Source organism: Lotus japonicus, chromosome 5 (genome assembly GCF_012489685.1).
Source record: "Lotus japonicus ecotype B-129 chromosome 5, LjGifu_v1.2".
Classification (NCBI taxonomy): Eukaryota; Viridiplantae; Streptophyta; class Magnoliopsida; order Fabales; family Fabaceae; genus Lotus; species Lotus japonicus.
In genome coordinates this window covers 50,828,107-50,845,611 of record NC_080045.1, presented here as the reverse complement: position 1 = coordinate 50,845,611, position 17,505 = coordinate 50,828,107, and the positions used below count along the sequence as shown (strand labels likewise).

At 35.8% G+C, this 17,505-nt stretch overlaps 2 protein-coding genes across 2 annotated transcripts; one reads left to right on the top strand and one right to left on the bottom strand.

The window, feature by feature from the left end:
• Positions 1-504: 504 nt before the first annotated feature.
• Positions 505-11,288, bottom strand: LOC130717791 (vacuolar protein sorting-associated protein 52 A). The gene is made up of 20 exons (XM_057568151.1): positions 11,039-11,288; positions 10,848-10,915; positions 10,641-10,698; positions 9,714-9,809; positions 9,192-9,293; positions 8,780-8,863; positions 8,326-8,406; positions 6,397-6,540; positions 6,185-6,276; positions 5,526-5,607; positions 4,585-4,770; positions 4,060-4,175; positions 3,897-3,955; positions 3,120-3,220; positions 2,645-2,695; positions 1,928-2,107; positions 1,715-1,849; positions 1,402-1,476; positions 1,117-1,174; positions 505-1,028 (listed from the first exon to the last, which is right to left on the bottom strand). Exons 1-20 carry the CDS (start codon positions 11,063-11,065, stop codon positions 724-726), a joined length of 2,100 nt encoding a protein of 699 aa, XP_057424134.1. The 5' UTR covers positions 11,066-11,288; the 3' UTR covers positions 505-723.
• Positions 11,289-16,140: 4,852 nt separating this feature from the next.
• On the top strand, positions 16,141-16,825 carry LOC130718424 (uncharacterized). The gene is made up of 2 exons (XM_057569013.1): positions 16,141-16,364; positions 16,538-16,825. The coding sequence occupies exons 1-2, from the start codon at positions 16,255-16,257 to the stop codon at positions 16,749-16,751; spliced, it is 324 nt and encodes a 107-aa protein (XP_057424996.1). The 5' UTR covers positions 16,141-16,254; the 3' UTR covers positions 16,752-16,825.
• The last annotated feature ends 680 nt before the right edge of the window (positions 16,826-17,505 follow it).

Genomic DNA, 17,505 nt, shown 5'->3' with positions numbered 1-17,505 from the left:
TAGCAGAGTACTAGAAATATTATAAAAGGAATATTCTCATTAAATGTTCAAAAGGTACTTTTTACAAGGTGTTGACCTCTCCTTTTATAGAGGGAGTGATCATGATGTGGACTTTTACAGTACTTGGGCCTGACAACCGGGGCTCAAGCCTCTATACATATAAGACAAATCTAAAGGAATCTTCCAGTTGGCGTGTGGGCCTGTCCAAAGGAAGGGCGGGATTCGATGTTGTTCCGCAAACCCCGTCATGGCTGCTTTCGTTCATCTAAATGCTTGATTTGGGCGGGAATAAGGGATCCTTATGTCCCGCCCAGTCCAACCTATTACACTGATCAATACTTTTATTGCATTCACTTATATTTTATAAAGGCATCATCGGACAAATGTGAGACCTTAATTTATATCACACCGAAACCCCCCACATAATTCAACATATCGAAGTCTACCCGGACGGCAATTGTATTTGTATGAGAAAAGCAGTTTATTATGACCGTACACATCGAATGCATAGAATGATGTATATGTCTTCATTGTGAATTCATGCATTCGATCAACCTTTCTTCAACAATAGCGTGTGTGGGCACTAATTCGGGAATCATAGATGTACCCAAAAGAAGCATAACATATTCCAGTCTAAAAAGGAAAACTATTTTTACATAATATAAATTGAACATTGTGGTTCATGAATTAGAACCAGCGTATAACTATGACTCCCTCAACAAATCAGAAAGTCCTTGAGTATTTCCTAATCTCATACATGATAGAAGATATGGAAACAAGATCCTTGTTCAATGCAGACCCGCCAACGATCCTCTTGATGCAATCCGAGAGTCTTGTATAATAAAGTAACAACTGGGTCAATGCAGCTCTTAATATTTCCATGCCACACAAAAAGTTGCTGAAAGACGTGATGACATCTTTATGCATCAGCTCTATTGCAGCCTTCCACCTACTTGCAAAATCCTTAACTAGTGGTTCGACTTCGGCAACAGTTATAGGTTTATCAGGACTTGCTGTTGGGTCCTCAGCTGATAAATCACAAGCAATCAGCCCATAAATTCACAAATATAGAATGCAGATAAGGATGCAACAATGGTGTTAGTTTTTTATACTTACATGCTCTGGCCTTTACAAACTTGATTAAATCATTGAAATGCTCTTGGAGAAGTTCTTCCTGCAAGGATTGGAAAAAAAAGCGTTAAGAGGTTGGGTTTTAGATATGACGATCCCACGGGCAAGGTTGCTATATAAACTAAAATTGGAGTTAAGATGTGTTTTTTCTCAATCACGAAGATGAAGAAATAGCACAACTGAAAAAAAATCTTATATTTCTAACATGAGCGTTTAAAAATAAATTATAATTTACGATGAAACCAAGTATAAAAGAATGAAGGTAGTTACCACAAATAATGCTGTATTGCTCTTCAGTAGTTCCTCAAAGTGCATTTGAATTTTCCCACCTTCGGGACCTGCCTCCTGGAATCAAGCATGCGAGGAAATTTCAGTTACCAACTATGTTCCAAATTGCTAGAGCAATCCAGGGTAATCAATGTTGAAATGAACAAGACTAAATTTTGGTAAGATAACTTGTCATTTTTCTTTTTATTCAAATTTGGTGTCTTGTCCAAATACTTTCTTGTCATGTAACAAGCTTGACTTTTCATAGATGCAGATATATAGCTCTACACTAAAAATTAAGAGTCAGTTTACCTACCTTCAGGACAGCAATGGTCATATCATAGTTGTTTATAAGAAACACTGTTTGTTGTTTTGGTTTGGTGAAATTCTTGGCAAGCTTGATAATTAAATCATCAACAGCCATTCTAAGTCTTTCTGAATTCAATTCAAGCTGCAATTAGTAAGCAGGTAGATTACATTAGAAATTTACAAAAGCGAAGCTGATGATTGTCATTTTTATGATGCTGACCTGACCATCTCCATACTCAGAGTTTAAGTGGATAAGCGAAGCAGTAAACTCAGCATAGCGCCTCATGACATAATGAGGATGAACATCATCTTCCCATAACGTCTTCACATTGGCATTACGGAGGCTGTTGAGATGCATATCAAATACCATCTTAAACCGAGGCCATAGGGCAATGTTGACCTGACAAAATAGGAAATAGCTTCAAATATGGCTCAAGGATAGTAAATACTCTATATGCTGCACAGGCCCATTGACTCAAGAATATCTGCTAGTTTTATCCATTTAAGCCATCACATTTTCAATCTTTTCAAACCGAGAGAATTCTGAAATGAACTAAATATATTGCGAGTGAGGAAAATGTAAGAGAACCAAGGATGTATACATAAACTGAACTAAATATGTATAATAACTAATAATAACCATTTTTCATGCTCTACTTTTCCTCTCATCCAGAAACTTCAATCACCTCGACCTTTTCCCCTCTATTATTATTTTAGACAAAAATCCACCTAAGCAGTCAGGTAGTTTTGAAACTTTTTTTTTTATAAGCAATGAGGTAGTTTTGAAACTGACAACTCATTAACTTAAATAATATAAATGTATAGACTCGGAGCCCCAGAGAAATCTAGGGCATGTGAACAGGGTCTTCCAGCATCAACATACTATCAAAAACAGACTGATCTTGCCTTCACATAGTGCATTGCACACAAAACTGACCTTGTCTAAATAAGAATCCAAGCATGGAATCCGCCTCCGAGACATAATGAGCTGAAATGAATAAGTATGCAGTTACAAATAATTGCTTAAAAGGTGAACCATTAGTAAATACACGATTCTATACCAAGACTCACATTACAGTCTAGTTTTAGCTGAAACATGCAATGCAGATTGGAACTTATTTAAATGCTAACTGTGCAGAGGATTCTGTTAGGTGTTATATTAATCACTTTTCTGATATTTCTATTTTAAGAAATGGTTTGTCAAACCAGTTTTGTCAGTTCTCATTGGAATTTCAGGAAGGGGGCTAAGATTCAGATTCTTGGAACAAAATGATGCAACTGTTGAGAATCAGCAGTTGGCACTATACCTTCTTTAGGCTACAATAGTCAAATTAGCATCAGTATGGTGTTTGTTTCAATATGTTGTCCTTCTCAAGACTGAAATCAGAATCTTATATAAGTTGGAACATTACCTGATGTTGGTGTATTATGCGAATCATAAGCATTAGACCAATAGCATCATAGCAATTTGGAAGTATTGAATTGAAGTGCTCATCTATGACACCAAAAGGACCTGAAAATAACCAAAAAAGCATAAATTGACCTATATGAGCCTAAACCCATATCAAGAAATAAAAAAAATTGGATTTGACTCCGCTAAGGAGAGGGGTGCACTTAAGAGAAAAAAGTGCAAGATTACAGTTGAGATTTATTAGTGATTGATTTTCTGATCAAAGGTGTATATCCTTGCAGTTTATCTTTTAAAGTGCACCCCTCACTATAGAGAAACCATATCTAAAAAGACTCAATATTGAAACGATAGGATGCTGTGTTTATAATATACACCAACAAGGCAAAAATGAAAGAGTGCTGAAAACATTCCGCACATGGGCAGTCACTGAGTGCACTTAGCAACACCCTTCCTTCTTAAAATCATTGAATGAAATTAGTTTTACGATGCCCTTTATTTATTAAACTAAATGCTAACATTTTCACTTTAATTTAATCAAATTTCAGCACTTTAAAAATAAATTTACGCAAACATTACAAAATTTAATCCTGAATTTTTGTTTTAACAAGAAGCCTGAGGCAATAGTGTTTCCCAATGCCCAAAAATTTACATCAAATGTAACAGTGAATCCAAAAGTTTGTCTTAAGTTTCAATAAGATAGAAGTTTTCTTTCTGTTTACAATCTGTTAGATAATGACTGAAAACAAAACTAAAAATCAAGGAACTCCATAACAGATACCTGCAAAAATTTCATAGAACATATGTTGTTCTCCAAAAAAATCATCACAGAAATTATATCTGCAGATGAAAGAGAATAATGTCAACATGCATATCACTAGGGATTTTATGTGCATTAGCTATTTGTTTGTCAATATTAAGTGGCATAGCAAGCTGTAGTGTACTCTGAAGTAGCAGTGTCCATAAGCAGCTTCTGCAAGCTCCTGAACAGAACCTCATATGGATATTTAGTAGAGCTGGCTTCAGCTATATGAGGAATCAATGCTGGTTCATCAATTTCCTGATACCAATGTTATATATAATTTTCCGTCAAATCTAAGGCAGTTATTCAAAGTCTGTATGATTTGTACAGATCAGAGTCATGTAATGACATAAATTCCCATTACCCATACCACAGCTAAAGAAAAACTAAATATCATAAACAAAAAGTTTGTAGTAAAACGCTTTCTATGAATCGTCTTTCTTTTTTTAATCAAGTTCAAGGTATAATCAATAATCGTCAATTTATAAAACCAGCAACAGGTCCATAGGGCTCGAAACATAACACCCCCCCCCCCCCCCCCAAAAAAAACTTATTTCTTTTCTCAGAAGTGTTATCCTTGTTTTCTTGGTCAATTCAGCTAGTTTTCTTTTTTAAAGAAAAGAGTAATTCAACATGGCTTTCCCCCTTTTCCTGTGTTGAGTTATACCTTTAATATATTAAGCCTGTCCCCAAGAGCAAAAACAGCGGACCGATTCTTTAGTGGTTCCCACGCTCTTGTAAAAAGACCACCACTGCTTCTTGCCTCTACACCAATTAAATCATTAGACGTTGCTATATCCAACTGTAGTTTCTCCAATGCTTGTATGTAAGCACGGAAATGAGCACTAAGAACCTGCAAATATATAGAGGTATAAGGACACTTCATGCAATTATTTTCAAATTCACTGTCTCCCTTTGAAATCATTCTACTCATTTTATTCTATATGTCCACAGTCCACATATTAGAATAGCTTCTAGAAATTGAAAATTGTAATTGGACCAAATAGCTCATACATACAACAAGTCAACAACCTAAATAAAAGTCTTTCAAGTGACTTGACAATTTAACGAGAAGGCTAGAAAAATAATATAAGGTATATCATTAGAGACACTTGATGATCAGCATGCAATCAAAGTAACATTTTCCAGACAGCAGCGCAGCAGTATTCTTTAGACATCAGGCCAAAGCAGTGCTAACTTATATTTTCGATGCTGTAATTCATACTTATTTTAAACTTCACTTAGGGAAAAATGAATTTTTCGTGTGAGTTTTTTTCTATATTGAAACTACATTTGGGCTGAATAAATAACCATATAAGTTATAAAACAAACTCTTTTCAACAGGTTTCAAGCTTATAGGGAGTTTAAGTTCCTTCAAAATGGTAAACTTATCAAACACTAAAAAGAAGAATTTTTTATGACATATAGGCTGCATTCTGTATCAAGCTCATTCTACTTTGAGGAAGATGTTTCCAAGCAAGAAATTTAAACAAAGAAAATTACGCCAAGAGCAACCATGATTATCCTACTTCTCATAGCAATATTTATATAATGGTTAACATTTCAATCAATCAAAATCTTGATCAAAGATTCTGATTTAAGAATTACCTTGTTCATTGTGTCAATATAAGCCGCTCGAACTTCATTATAGACTTCCTTGCCATGTTCCTTGAGGAAGGTTACAACATACCTACACTTTAAACTTCCACCAGTTAGATTTGTCGAGCATCCATAGTTGAAAAAGTAACCACAATGGTTAAACATTCAAAGGTGGTGAAAGTAAGGAAATATAGATTGGTACGTATCACATCCTTCTCTACTTCTCTTGTTGCCAGGCTACATAAAGATATGCAAAATTGCAAATGATGGCAGCCAAAACATTTACAATAAAATCTTTAAATTCCAATTCAGTAACTACATTCTAAAAGATTAATAGCTCTGCTTATAAGAACAATCTCTGATGATTTAGCTAATTATGTACATTGAGAACTGAATAGAAACAAAGCTATTAAAAATATTGAACGTAATATTGAGTCAGCAACATAACTAAGTATAGTGTAACACAATGTAATGCTCAAGAGATCAGTTCAAAAAAAATATATGTTGAAAAAATTTGCACATGCAAACATGTTTGCCTTGTTATCAAGAAAATGCAACTACGTCATGGAACTTATCAATTGGAATTTGGAATTTATAGCTTATTAACACATCAAGCTATTGCATTCTAAAAACTAATAAAGAGGAAATTAACAACAACAAAAACTCACTTGTACTTTAAAAGGACACTTTGTTGAAGTATTTGGATGTTTGTTTTGGGTTTTCTCAATGCATAGAGTTTCTGAACAATGAAGTCAAACACCTGTAGATGGATGGAAGGTTTTTGTTTATCAAATAAATAGCTTAGCAAACAAAATAAATCACAAGAAATTATATCATGAAAAGAATAAGTCATCCTAATATCATTATAGGTGTAGATAACCTTGGAGACTGCTTTCTGCCGGAGTTTTTCAAGCTCAGGCTGAACATCTTTTAGAGCTTTTGAAGCTTTGACCATTGGGTCAACTTCTACAAATTTCAGTTTCTTACTCAAAATCTCAAGAGTTCTCATATATTCCTCATTGACCTGGAAAGCATAAAAAAGAGCAAGAAAGCTAAATAAAAGAAAATATAAGGGTAGACTACAAGGAATACTGAGCAGCATGCACATCAAGTATTCGGTGATGTGCGTGAACTGCAGAACATACACCTTAATGCTTAAAACATTGACTCTGGCTTATATAATGTGAAAGGGCACAAAGAGATATCTGATCGGCAACAGAAAAAACAGTAAACCTAAGCATCATACTACCATTTATGTATGAGTGATGAAAAGCAACAAATAAATTTGACGAAATTATAGGATTTTATCTTTTGAGGTATAGAAGAAGGAAAATGCAACACGAAGAATAAAATTGTATTGATATAATATATTGGGTGTGATCTTATAAAAGACAAAACACTTACCCTTATTTATACTAATAGCAGATCCTAATTCTAGTCAATCAGGAAAACCAAATAATACTCCTAAAATAAGAAAACAAATCAACATAAATGAGGAAAAAAAAACCAATCTTAGAGAATAACCTAAATTGCCTTAAATAAATATGATCAAGATGTTACAAGATATCTTGTTACATTCTATCACTCCCCCTCAAGCTAGAGCTTACATAGCTTAAAACTGCATCTTTTAGAAAAAGCCAAAAAGGAAAAAAAATCAGGGGCCTGACTAGGATTGTTGCAAGGCCAAATTGATTCTATAGAATTATCACGGCGTCAGTTGATTTAGAGAACAAAAGTAGACAGTGAACTAGAGCAAAAACAAGCAAACAATACTACCAAAAACAAAACAAGGCTGAAAATACAACAAACCGGCAGCAACCTCAAACAAAAACACCAAAATAAAACAGAGAAGAGCCAATGACCACAATAGAAGAAGCAGAAGTAAGGTGGTGTGTGTAGCTCATGGGCCGACGAAAGCTTGTACTAGAGGTTGCGTGTGAACTGTGAAGGCACATTGTGGTGGATCCAGCGGCTGCACTTGGGGGATGGGTCAGTCAATGACTGGTAAGATGGGTGATGGTGTCACCTTCGACACTTGATGATTACAAAAAGTGGGCCAAAGCCTGTAGCGGCTAAAGCCCTAAAAACAGAGGATGAAGGGGATGACAAACCAAGTATCAGCTGATTGGTGGCTTTGAGACAGCTTATGATGCCACCTTCGACTGCTGACATCTATAGAGTGGGTCAACTCTGACAGATACTGAATTCCTAAAACCTCATAACAAAAAGGGGATCGAAACTCGCAGCAATCACATCTGGTGGGTCAGTGCTCATAGCATGCACTCTAGGATGCAAACAGAAAACAAAGTACCTCAAAAAATTAGATAGCAAGGATCAGCCAAATTGCTTGTTTGGGAGAGAATGGTATTCAAACTGTGGGGATCTCAGCAGCAGAATAGTGATAAGACAGGCCATGGATGATGGTATTACTCTCATACCATGATGAAATCATGGGACTTAATCCGAATGGCATAGAAGGAGGAAAATGAAATACAATTACAAATAATTAAATTGTATTAAGATAATATATTGGGCGTAGTCTTATAAAAGACAAAACACTAACACTTATTTATACTAAAGGCAAACTCCTAATTATAGTCAAATAGAGAAACAAATTCTGATTCCTAATCCTAATCAAATAAAGAAAAGAAACAAATTAAATAAGTACACAAAGAAACCGGTCTTAAAGAATAACCTAAATCACGTCAAATTACTCTAAAATATGATCAAGATATTATAAGACATCTTTTTACATTCTAACAAAAATATTAGTACTGGAGAAAGAAGATTGCAGAGACAGCATCAATACCTCTCCATCAACAAGGATGTCCACCATCCTTGGAGGGATAATTATGTCTTCCACAAACTTAGCCAATTTGGACTCAGCTACCTATAGCAAGAAAAACCAGACCAATTATTACCATATAACAAATGCACATATGGGGAAAGACAGAAAAACATAACTCAATTTGAGAGGGATGGAAGAGTAAAGGAAAATAATCAAGAATGAGAAAGTGAAATTGAAACTAATATTCCCTCATCCAAACGTTAAAAAAACCCCAACAGTGTAAGATTATAATCAGAGATCAATTGACTTAATTGTTAAAATGAAAACAGCCTTCTGATGGAGTCTGCTTCCCAGATCAAAATAATAGCACTGTTTCTCAGAGATGGATTATAATCATAGCTTGTCTAGTATTAGCCAAAGGCCAAAAGGCGTCACAGTTTATGAAAACATGAAATCTTGGATACAATGGCCATACCTTGCGATTCTTAAGCCTCAAACCCATATCCATAGACTTCTCCTGCAGAATCTTAATGTCTGAACTAATGGAACCAATCTCAGCCTAAACAAAAACGGAGTTCGTGATTTAATATTCAAAATCCACATAGAAACTGTATTTCAAATTGTTGAAGAAGTCCTTCAATTTAGTGACTAGACTACTCTGATTGTAATGTTTGTTTAATACATGATTAATATAAGATCCCCAAAGCAGGTAAGTAGGCACTTTATTGTTGTAAGGTGAGCATAATAATTTCCAATTTCTATAGGGATGTTTTATTTAACCAAGAGCGATCATCATTAACTAAGAATTGGTTGGTTCGTGCTGCTCTTTATCAATGTCAGAACTCATAAATGCAATCTTCTTCAAATCAACCAAAGGGCCAACACACCTGAAATCCACTAAGAAGAGTTTCCATATGTGACAAGATACTATCACAATCTCGAATTTGATCATGAAGAGAGACTAGATTATCACTTTCTTTAATATAATCCTGCAATAAATAGAACAGTTATAAAATTCTCGAATAGTTTATTGTCATCAACCATGAACCAAAACAGGATTAATGCTGGGAACAGCATAACAATACACAAAAATTCCATAACAATGCAGAAGCCATTCTTTCAGAAAAGAATAAATCATTTCTTGCACTAGAAATGCCATCTGATTGAACTTTTAGATAACTAAATACCAGAAAATCATAGAAGGCTAGCATTCTCCTAAAAATAGAAGGAGGTTTCGTTATCATTATTTAGTATGTAAGATAAAGAATTCCATAAAAGCAAACCTACATGTAAGGTCAGTACTATAACCGGACAGTCAGTGATGGATGATACATGCATAGTAGTCAACAAATCCAGCACAGAAAACAGAACGGTGCACTATTAAAAAATTCAGAAAAATGTCAACAAACCTGAATTGAATCCAATTCAACTTTGCGCAGATCATTCTCAACTCCCTTTGCATAATCCCTAAGTTTTGTACCTTTGGATAGAATGTTCGCAACTACCTACACAAATAAAACCAACTTTGTAACATACGTATGTTTCCAACAACAAGAATATTTATAAGGCAAAGAAAATAAGAAAAATGATAGAGAACGAGATTTGTGACCATGCGCTATGCACGAAAAGCAAATATCATTGTGCATAAATTGTTATTTTAGCATAAATGAAGCCAATAAGAGTATGAAACCATACACATGCTTAAATTGAAATTAGTTGGTGCAATAGACTTGTTTAAAGCGTCTATGACTTGTTTAAAAATAATTACCCAATGCAACAGACTCTTTAGCTAAGAGAGACAAAAAAAGAGTTCTGCCACTTATATTAAATTGAAATACCAAACTGGGGATGGAATTTCAATTTTCATTACTGACACAATAACACGATGTTTCTCAAACAGGTAGCTAATGGTGACTTTGACAAATAGATAGTCCATTAAGAACAACCATCGGAACATTACAAAGTAGCATACCGAAATTTTGATATAACCTTCTATGCTAAAATCAACTAGGCTATGGCTCCATCTCAAAGAGCTTATTTGAGCTTATCTTATAGCATAAGCCCTTATGCAAGTGTTGGTGAGAGCTTATGTAAATAGCTAATGACCTACCTATAAGCTGTTTTGAGCTTATTTTCATAAGAATATTCAAATTAGTTTAGAGGTTAAGTTTACATTTAAGTATGTAACTTGTTTGCTTATTCCTAAGCTTCTCAAATTACCTTTTGAATAAACACTTACACATAAACACTTGTTGCCATAAGCGCGCTTAATCAAGTTGTTTATCCAAACGCACAATATTTAATCAGCTTTCAGAATAGCACAAGAACAAACTCACCTCATCATTTTTACATTCTTCAAGCTCCTGTTGTAATCCTTCCAATGAAATATCATCACTGAAAAACAATTAAACCACAAAATCATCTAAAACTAACAATCTAGGTTGCCAAATTCAATTCAAACTGAAAGAAGCAGTAATTAACAGAAAACATGCTTGAATTTCGAAGCGTTGTAGTAGAAGTGGGAGTGTTGAGTGTAGACCAACCTGCTTAGATCCTCTTCGATGGTTAGGTCGCCAACGAATGCTCCCAGATCAAATGTACTGGATGGACTCTGCACAACACCGAACAACAACATTCAATGAAATTCGCAATGCTAGTTCCAGCAATTTGGTGTAGTAATGGAGGAAGCAAAACCCGAAAAAGTACAAGTAGATTGCTATGCTATGGAAAATACCACTGTGCTTCCGGCGACATCGGCCATCTTGATTGCGCAGAAATGGGAATATCAGAAGAAGAGGAAGCACATCTGAAGAAGAAGACAGAGTTGCGTCGTGATCGGAGATCGGCGATCGCCACCGCGGAGATGAGATTTGAGAGACAAGTCACCGCTGAAATCTCTCGGAGATGATCCAAACTGCCGGTGGGTCCAGTTTGGGCTGGACTTTCTTTTCAACAGAAGGGGATCTCGGTTCAACAATCTAAACAAAATAGAGCGTTGCTATTTGCACCGGTTTATTTCTTTTGGCACCAACCCACATTAGATATCTAATTCCCTCCAAATTTGTTACATTATAATGTATAAATACGCGTTAAGGATACACTCATCTGATACACGTTATATTCTAACTCTAATCCTTATTTATCTTTCTTTGGGCTTTAGAGTGTCCTGCAGGTACACATCTTTGGTGTCCACATGATCGCTGGAATAAGGAGATGATACTTTAAAAAATATATATATTCTAAATTGTCTTTCCAAAATGAGAAATGTGGTATGATCACCACATTATGTAAGAAGTTGTTGACGCCTATACTAGTACCGCCATTGATGATCAATAAGGCACGTCTCCTGACTATTATTGCTAGAAAGACTTTGTTTTGGTTACAGGGAGGGGCTAAGCCCTGAAAAGCAAGATGTGCCTCCATATCACGGGACAAAATGTCAAGGCACCCTCAAAATGGAGAATCCAAAAGATGAACGCCTATAGGGAAATCACGACTAGTACGTGCTAGATAATCCGCCAAAGAGTTAGCCTCCCGAAGAACGTGTCTAAACACCAAATTACCATGCTCATTTTGAAGCTGTCTAATGGACCTCGCCACATCTACAATTGCTGAGAAGACTTTTAACACAAGGAGTTTCTCCATGACTCTCTTCAGATGTGTATAATGTAAACAATGCATCAAGTAGGTTCTCATAAAAGAGACGTAGGTCATAATAGACACTCTTAAATACCTAGTATCTTCTAGTCATAACATTTTCAAAATTGTACTTTCACATTATCACAACTCAAAACCTCTTATCGCTCCTTCTTCTTTTACTTCTTTACCTCCAATTGCTCCTTCTTCTTTTATCTTGTTGAGGTATCTCTGTGAAGAGACATCATCTTCACATTCATTTGTTCAAGATCCTCCTAAACTGATTACCAATCCAAGTCACACTTGGATTAAGGTCACCATCATTGTTTATAAGATTACATCAAAGTTAACTACCTTTCTTTTGTTGAGGACCTTTCACCACTAAGCAGACATTATACTTCATTTGCTCTCATCATTCTCTACCTTGAACTTTCATGTGCTCTCCTTCCGAAGTTCTAACAACTCAGACACATTTTTCCTTCTGCAAGGAACTCGCCTCTTGCATACCTCCATATGCGTGCATGAGGAGCTTCAACAAGGTTCTCTAGCTCCCCTAACTTCTTAACATGATTACAGGTACCTCTAAGATAGAATATGAAAATAACATTTCTTGACCTTGTAAGTCTTCTTTATTTAGGCTTGTTAACTAGATGAAGGTATGTTGTGATATCAAGTGTGAGTAAGTCTTACATTGGAAGATAAAGACAACTTTAAGCGGTTTATAAGTGAGAGGAATCATACACCAATGTCAATGCCTTAAAGTTCTGGGTGAAAGATATGGTGTCCAATCCACTTATGGTTTGCTCTTTAACTCAATGTGATGATCCCTTAGTTTTAAACATCTTCTTTGGCCAACAGTGGTATCAGAGTCAATGGTTAGTATGACCATGGTAACGGCTCCTTATGTCAAAAGTTTTCTTTGTCCCCTTGATGCACAACCAACAACGGTATAATATTTGGAGGCTTCCATTTTTGCTTGAGATAGACTTACAATTGAGGGGGAGATTGTTGTGACATCAAGTGTGAGTAAATTTCACATTGAAAGATAATGACAACTTTGAGCGGTTTATAAAGTTTTGGGTGAAAAATATGGTGTCTAATCCACTTGTGATTTGCTCTTTAGCTCAATGTGATGATCTCACAAGTTTTAAACACTCTCTTTAGCACAATAAGGTATTCATCAAATCCTTGATGACTCTGCAACTCATGGTGGAGGGGATGGCTATTCAACACCTTCTCATCCTCTTCCTCTCCTTTTTTCGGGGTTTCTCTTTGCACTCTTTCAGTATTTATGGCTAACTGTAATCGCATAGGACTATCACTAACGACTTCTACTTGGATTTCTTATTTAGAAAAATGACATTTTTTTTTCTTTTGATGATCCTTCAAGATTTTACTTTAAACGAGCCGCAATCCTTTTAACAACGTATATGGCAATCCATTGAATTAGTAAATCACAATAGACTTTAATCTGATTGATGACCAGAAAAGTCAATGAGCAAAATGTAGAACAATTCTCTTGCCAAGGATTATGGATGTAAAGAGTATAAAGTAATTAATTGTCATTATTTCACAAGTCCTACTCCCAAACCTCACTCTAAACATAGTTTGAAGCCAAATTTTGATTCCACAACATTTGATCATCAAAAGAAATATGTGAAGAATGAAATTTATACAATTCATCATAGATTCCATAGACACCACTCTCTCCCATTGAGCAATTGTCATTCCGAGTCCGCACCCAACGTGATGGTTCCCGAGTCGACACTGAGTTGCTCACCCAATGCAGGGGAGGCCGTGCTTATACACTCTGCCTTCAACTTTTGTAAATATTTAATTTTGTCTTTAATTTTTAAAATCTCATCTCCAGCTAGTTTCAAAAGTGGTGGATTTGATGGTTTGTGGATTTTACACTGAATAAGAAAGTTAGAAACAAAAGTAATAACTTGTGAAAACTTAAAATCCCATAAGAAAGTGAGAAATTAATGAATAACACATACTTAGAAAGAAAGAAGAAAAACTCACCTCATGTATGTGTTTCTTTTATTCTTCCCAATGAGGGGTTTCCCAAATGGGTGATGCCCACCCCACCATCTATCAATGTGAAAACTCTGACTTCTTACCTCTTAGCCTCCTTGGACATTAGTGATGCCAGCATCCATTCAAGCAAGACAAAAGGCATCCCGGTGGTGGGTAAATTGTAGTTTGAGATATTTCTATTTGAGAACAATCTTCTTATTCTTACTCACTGACCCCTGTTTTGTCTCCATTAAGTCAATCCTTGACTTAAACTGTGAGGATTTAATCGTTATTCCATATTTGCATGCTTGCGCACATAATAAAATATAGGAGATTAGAGCATGTTTTCAAATGGCTTTCTCTAATAAATAAGTAGGTCTCTCTACAATATCAATCACATTTAAGTTTTATAGCCATTTCAAAAAAAAAAAGTTTTATAGCGGTTTTTATCAATACAAGTGAAAGTGAAAATTTACTATTTTTTCTACTTTTTTTTTTCATTGTGGCTGTAACAAATAATCATAAAAATAAGTGTCTAAATATAGTTGATATTGTGCGACGATTTGTCTATGAGAGCTAATTTGAATAACGTCAAGGGAACTATTTTGAAGACCATGCAGGATAATTTTAGAGTTGGAAGTAAATTTGTATACCTCTCAAATAATGATTGATTAAGTAAATTTGAGTTGGTGAGTAATTGTTATTACGGAGATATGCTCTTACTTATAAGTGAGTCATTATTGGTCTTTCACTGACATCTTAATCCTGACTAATAGTTTACAAGTGTTTTCTCTATGTTTTACCATTTTTACTAAAATAAAATAAAATAATGATTGATCAAATCAATTTACAATTTGTTTGGTTTATTGTTATAAAATATGAAAATATAGAGAATTTGCACATTTTGAGTCACTTTTCATTAAAGTAGGAGCTTGTTTTTTTAATAAGAAAAAAAATTTAAACTCTTGAAAAGATTTGAATACAAATTCTAATCTCATAAAAGACATTTTTTAGGAGAGACGTGTGATCGGGCTAAGCCGATCAAATCACTCAGGGAGGTATTGATTGAGAAGGAAGGAGTGGAACCTTTCTTGGGAGAGCTTTGTCTAGCGGGGTGACGAGGATGGATTGGGGATCCGAGCACCATGTCCGAGCCTAGGAGGGGTCTGCGCACTCCAACACATGAGTTAGTGGTCGAGTCATTCACGGAAAACTCTAAGCTGTGAAGAATACACAACGTACCTGTGACCCCTCTTAGGGAAGAGTCTTATACACCTGTTCATAGGGTAGAGTAGCTCAAAGGGGTGTCATGAGTGCCTAGGATCTGGGTGCGCATGGAGCGTTGGATCCCCCCTGAGTCGCTAGTTGTCCGCAGTGATCTTACAGCCAAGGGTTTCTCGCTAATGAGGACTAAACCTTGAGCCACACACCTACCACTGCAGCTAGCCATAGAGTCAGTGATATGAGATGGGTGTGGTGATGAGGATCTTACCCTTGTGGGTGACCGGTCGACCCAGTCGGGTCGTGCTCAATAGGTTATCGGTAGGAGGCGGTCGGTTTTATGCATGGTCGGGAAGGACGCAAACCGATCGACCTAGGGTGCGATTAGATACGAAGCCTCCCGGAACAGTAGTTCCCTAGTTTTGGTCCACAAGGATTATGGGGCTTGAGCTAAGAGAGTGATCTTCTCGAGAGGGAGCGTGGTTCGATCAACATGGGGGTGATCGGATGCGAAACCTTTCGGAACAGTAGTCCACTAACTCAGGTCCACAAGGATTGTGGGGATTGAGCTAAGAGAATGATCTTCTCAAGAGGGAGCGTGGTTCGATCGACTTGGGGGTGATTGGATGCGAAGCTTCCCGAAACAACACACACCTGTCTTGAAAGCAGAAGGAAAAACAAAATTTATATTGAATAATGTTGTCTTAACATCTCATTTTCACCTCCACCTTAGCTAAATGAGAAGAGAAGAGAGAGAAATAAGTGATATGATTTGTGATGTAACAGGAAACGCAGAGAGATATGAAAAAAAATGTGTGAAAATGAAATTGAAGGAAAAGTGAAATGTACATGTACGAATCATTACTGAATTTGTATTATTCTAGCCAAAACCAAAAGATTCTTTTTTTATTATACAAAACTTTGATGAGGTATAAATATTCCATTTCTCAACCTCTGACCACAGCTTTTATCTCTGTTGAAAAAATCAGAGCATCAGGCCACCCACTCCTTTAATTCTTGACTCTCCTTTTTCCTATCTCTTCTTACTTTCATTATCCTCTGTTCCATATATTCATGGCATCAACATCAACACCACCAGGGTCATCTTCAGAGCTAAGTATCACAGTTGAAAGCAATCCTTCAAAATCAAGATTATCAGAGCTGGGTATAAATTCGTGGCCCAAGTAAGTAGTGAACAAGATATAGCAATTCATATATGCTTGTCAATAGAGTTTTCTTTTTTCTTTCTTTCTGTTTTCCTCTTCTAGGTAAGCTTTTCTTCCATTATCCATTTCTTCTTAACTATGCACGATTAATGGATGGATCCAATGAAATTTGTGTTGTTTTTTTTTTTCAGATGGGGCTGTCCACCTGGGAAGTACATGCTGAAGTTCGACGCAGAAGAAACGTGCTACTTGGTAAGAGGAAGAGTGAAGGTGTACCCAAAAGGCTCATCAACTGAGTGTTTTCAGTTTGGTGCTGGCGACCTTGTTACCATACCCAAGGGACTTAGCTGCACATGGGACGTATCTGTTGCAGTGGACAAGCATTACAAGTTTGAGTCTTCTTAAGCTTCCACTCCTTCACCCTCTTCCCACTAGTTGATGTCAAAGCTAAATAGTTGAATGTTCAAATGTTTATTTTACTGAGCTTAGAATATTGGACAAACTAGTTAAATATATATATATATATATATATTTTTACTACTAATAGTTAGTATAATAATATGTATGTGATAAAATTATTTACAGAACGTGTGAAACATATATTGACTATCTTACTTCTAGTTCTATATTTCTTGTTATTAGTGTGTGAGGTTTACAATTTTCCTCAACATAAAGTTGAATAATATAGTGACATTTTAACTTGCAAATAGAGAAATTAAGTAAGAGATTTTGTTATGTTAACTTCAACTTGCATTATAATTGAATTTAACATAAAATTCAAACACATATATGTTGGTCAAATTAAATCTCCTTGCCTCCGTTGTTTATTCATTGAAAAATATAATGGGAAAAACAGAAGTGTGCATTATTTGCACCTTGTGGGTTTCAGGGTTCATGCACTATAATTCCATGCTTTGACTGGTCAGCTTTGGCCATTTATTTTAATTTATCTCATGCAAGAAAGCCTGTTCTATACCTTCTCTTTATCAGAGATTCTATATGTAAGGGGCTGGACCATTTCAGCTCCAATATATGTTTCAGATAGACAGAGAGGATCGAGCCATCGAGGTGAGGTTTACGAAAAATGTATGGTATCCATTGCACCCACATTAGATAGGGATATACATAGGAAGAGAGAAAAATGAAGTGAGAGAATACG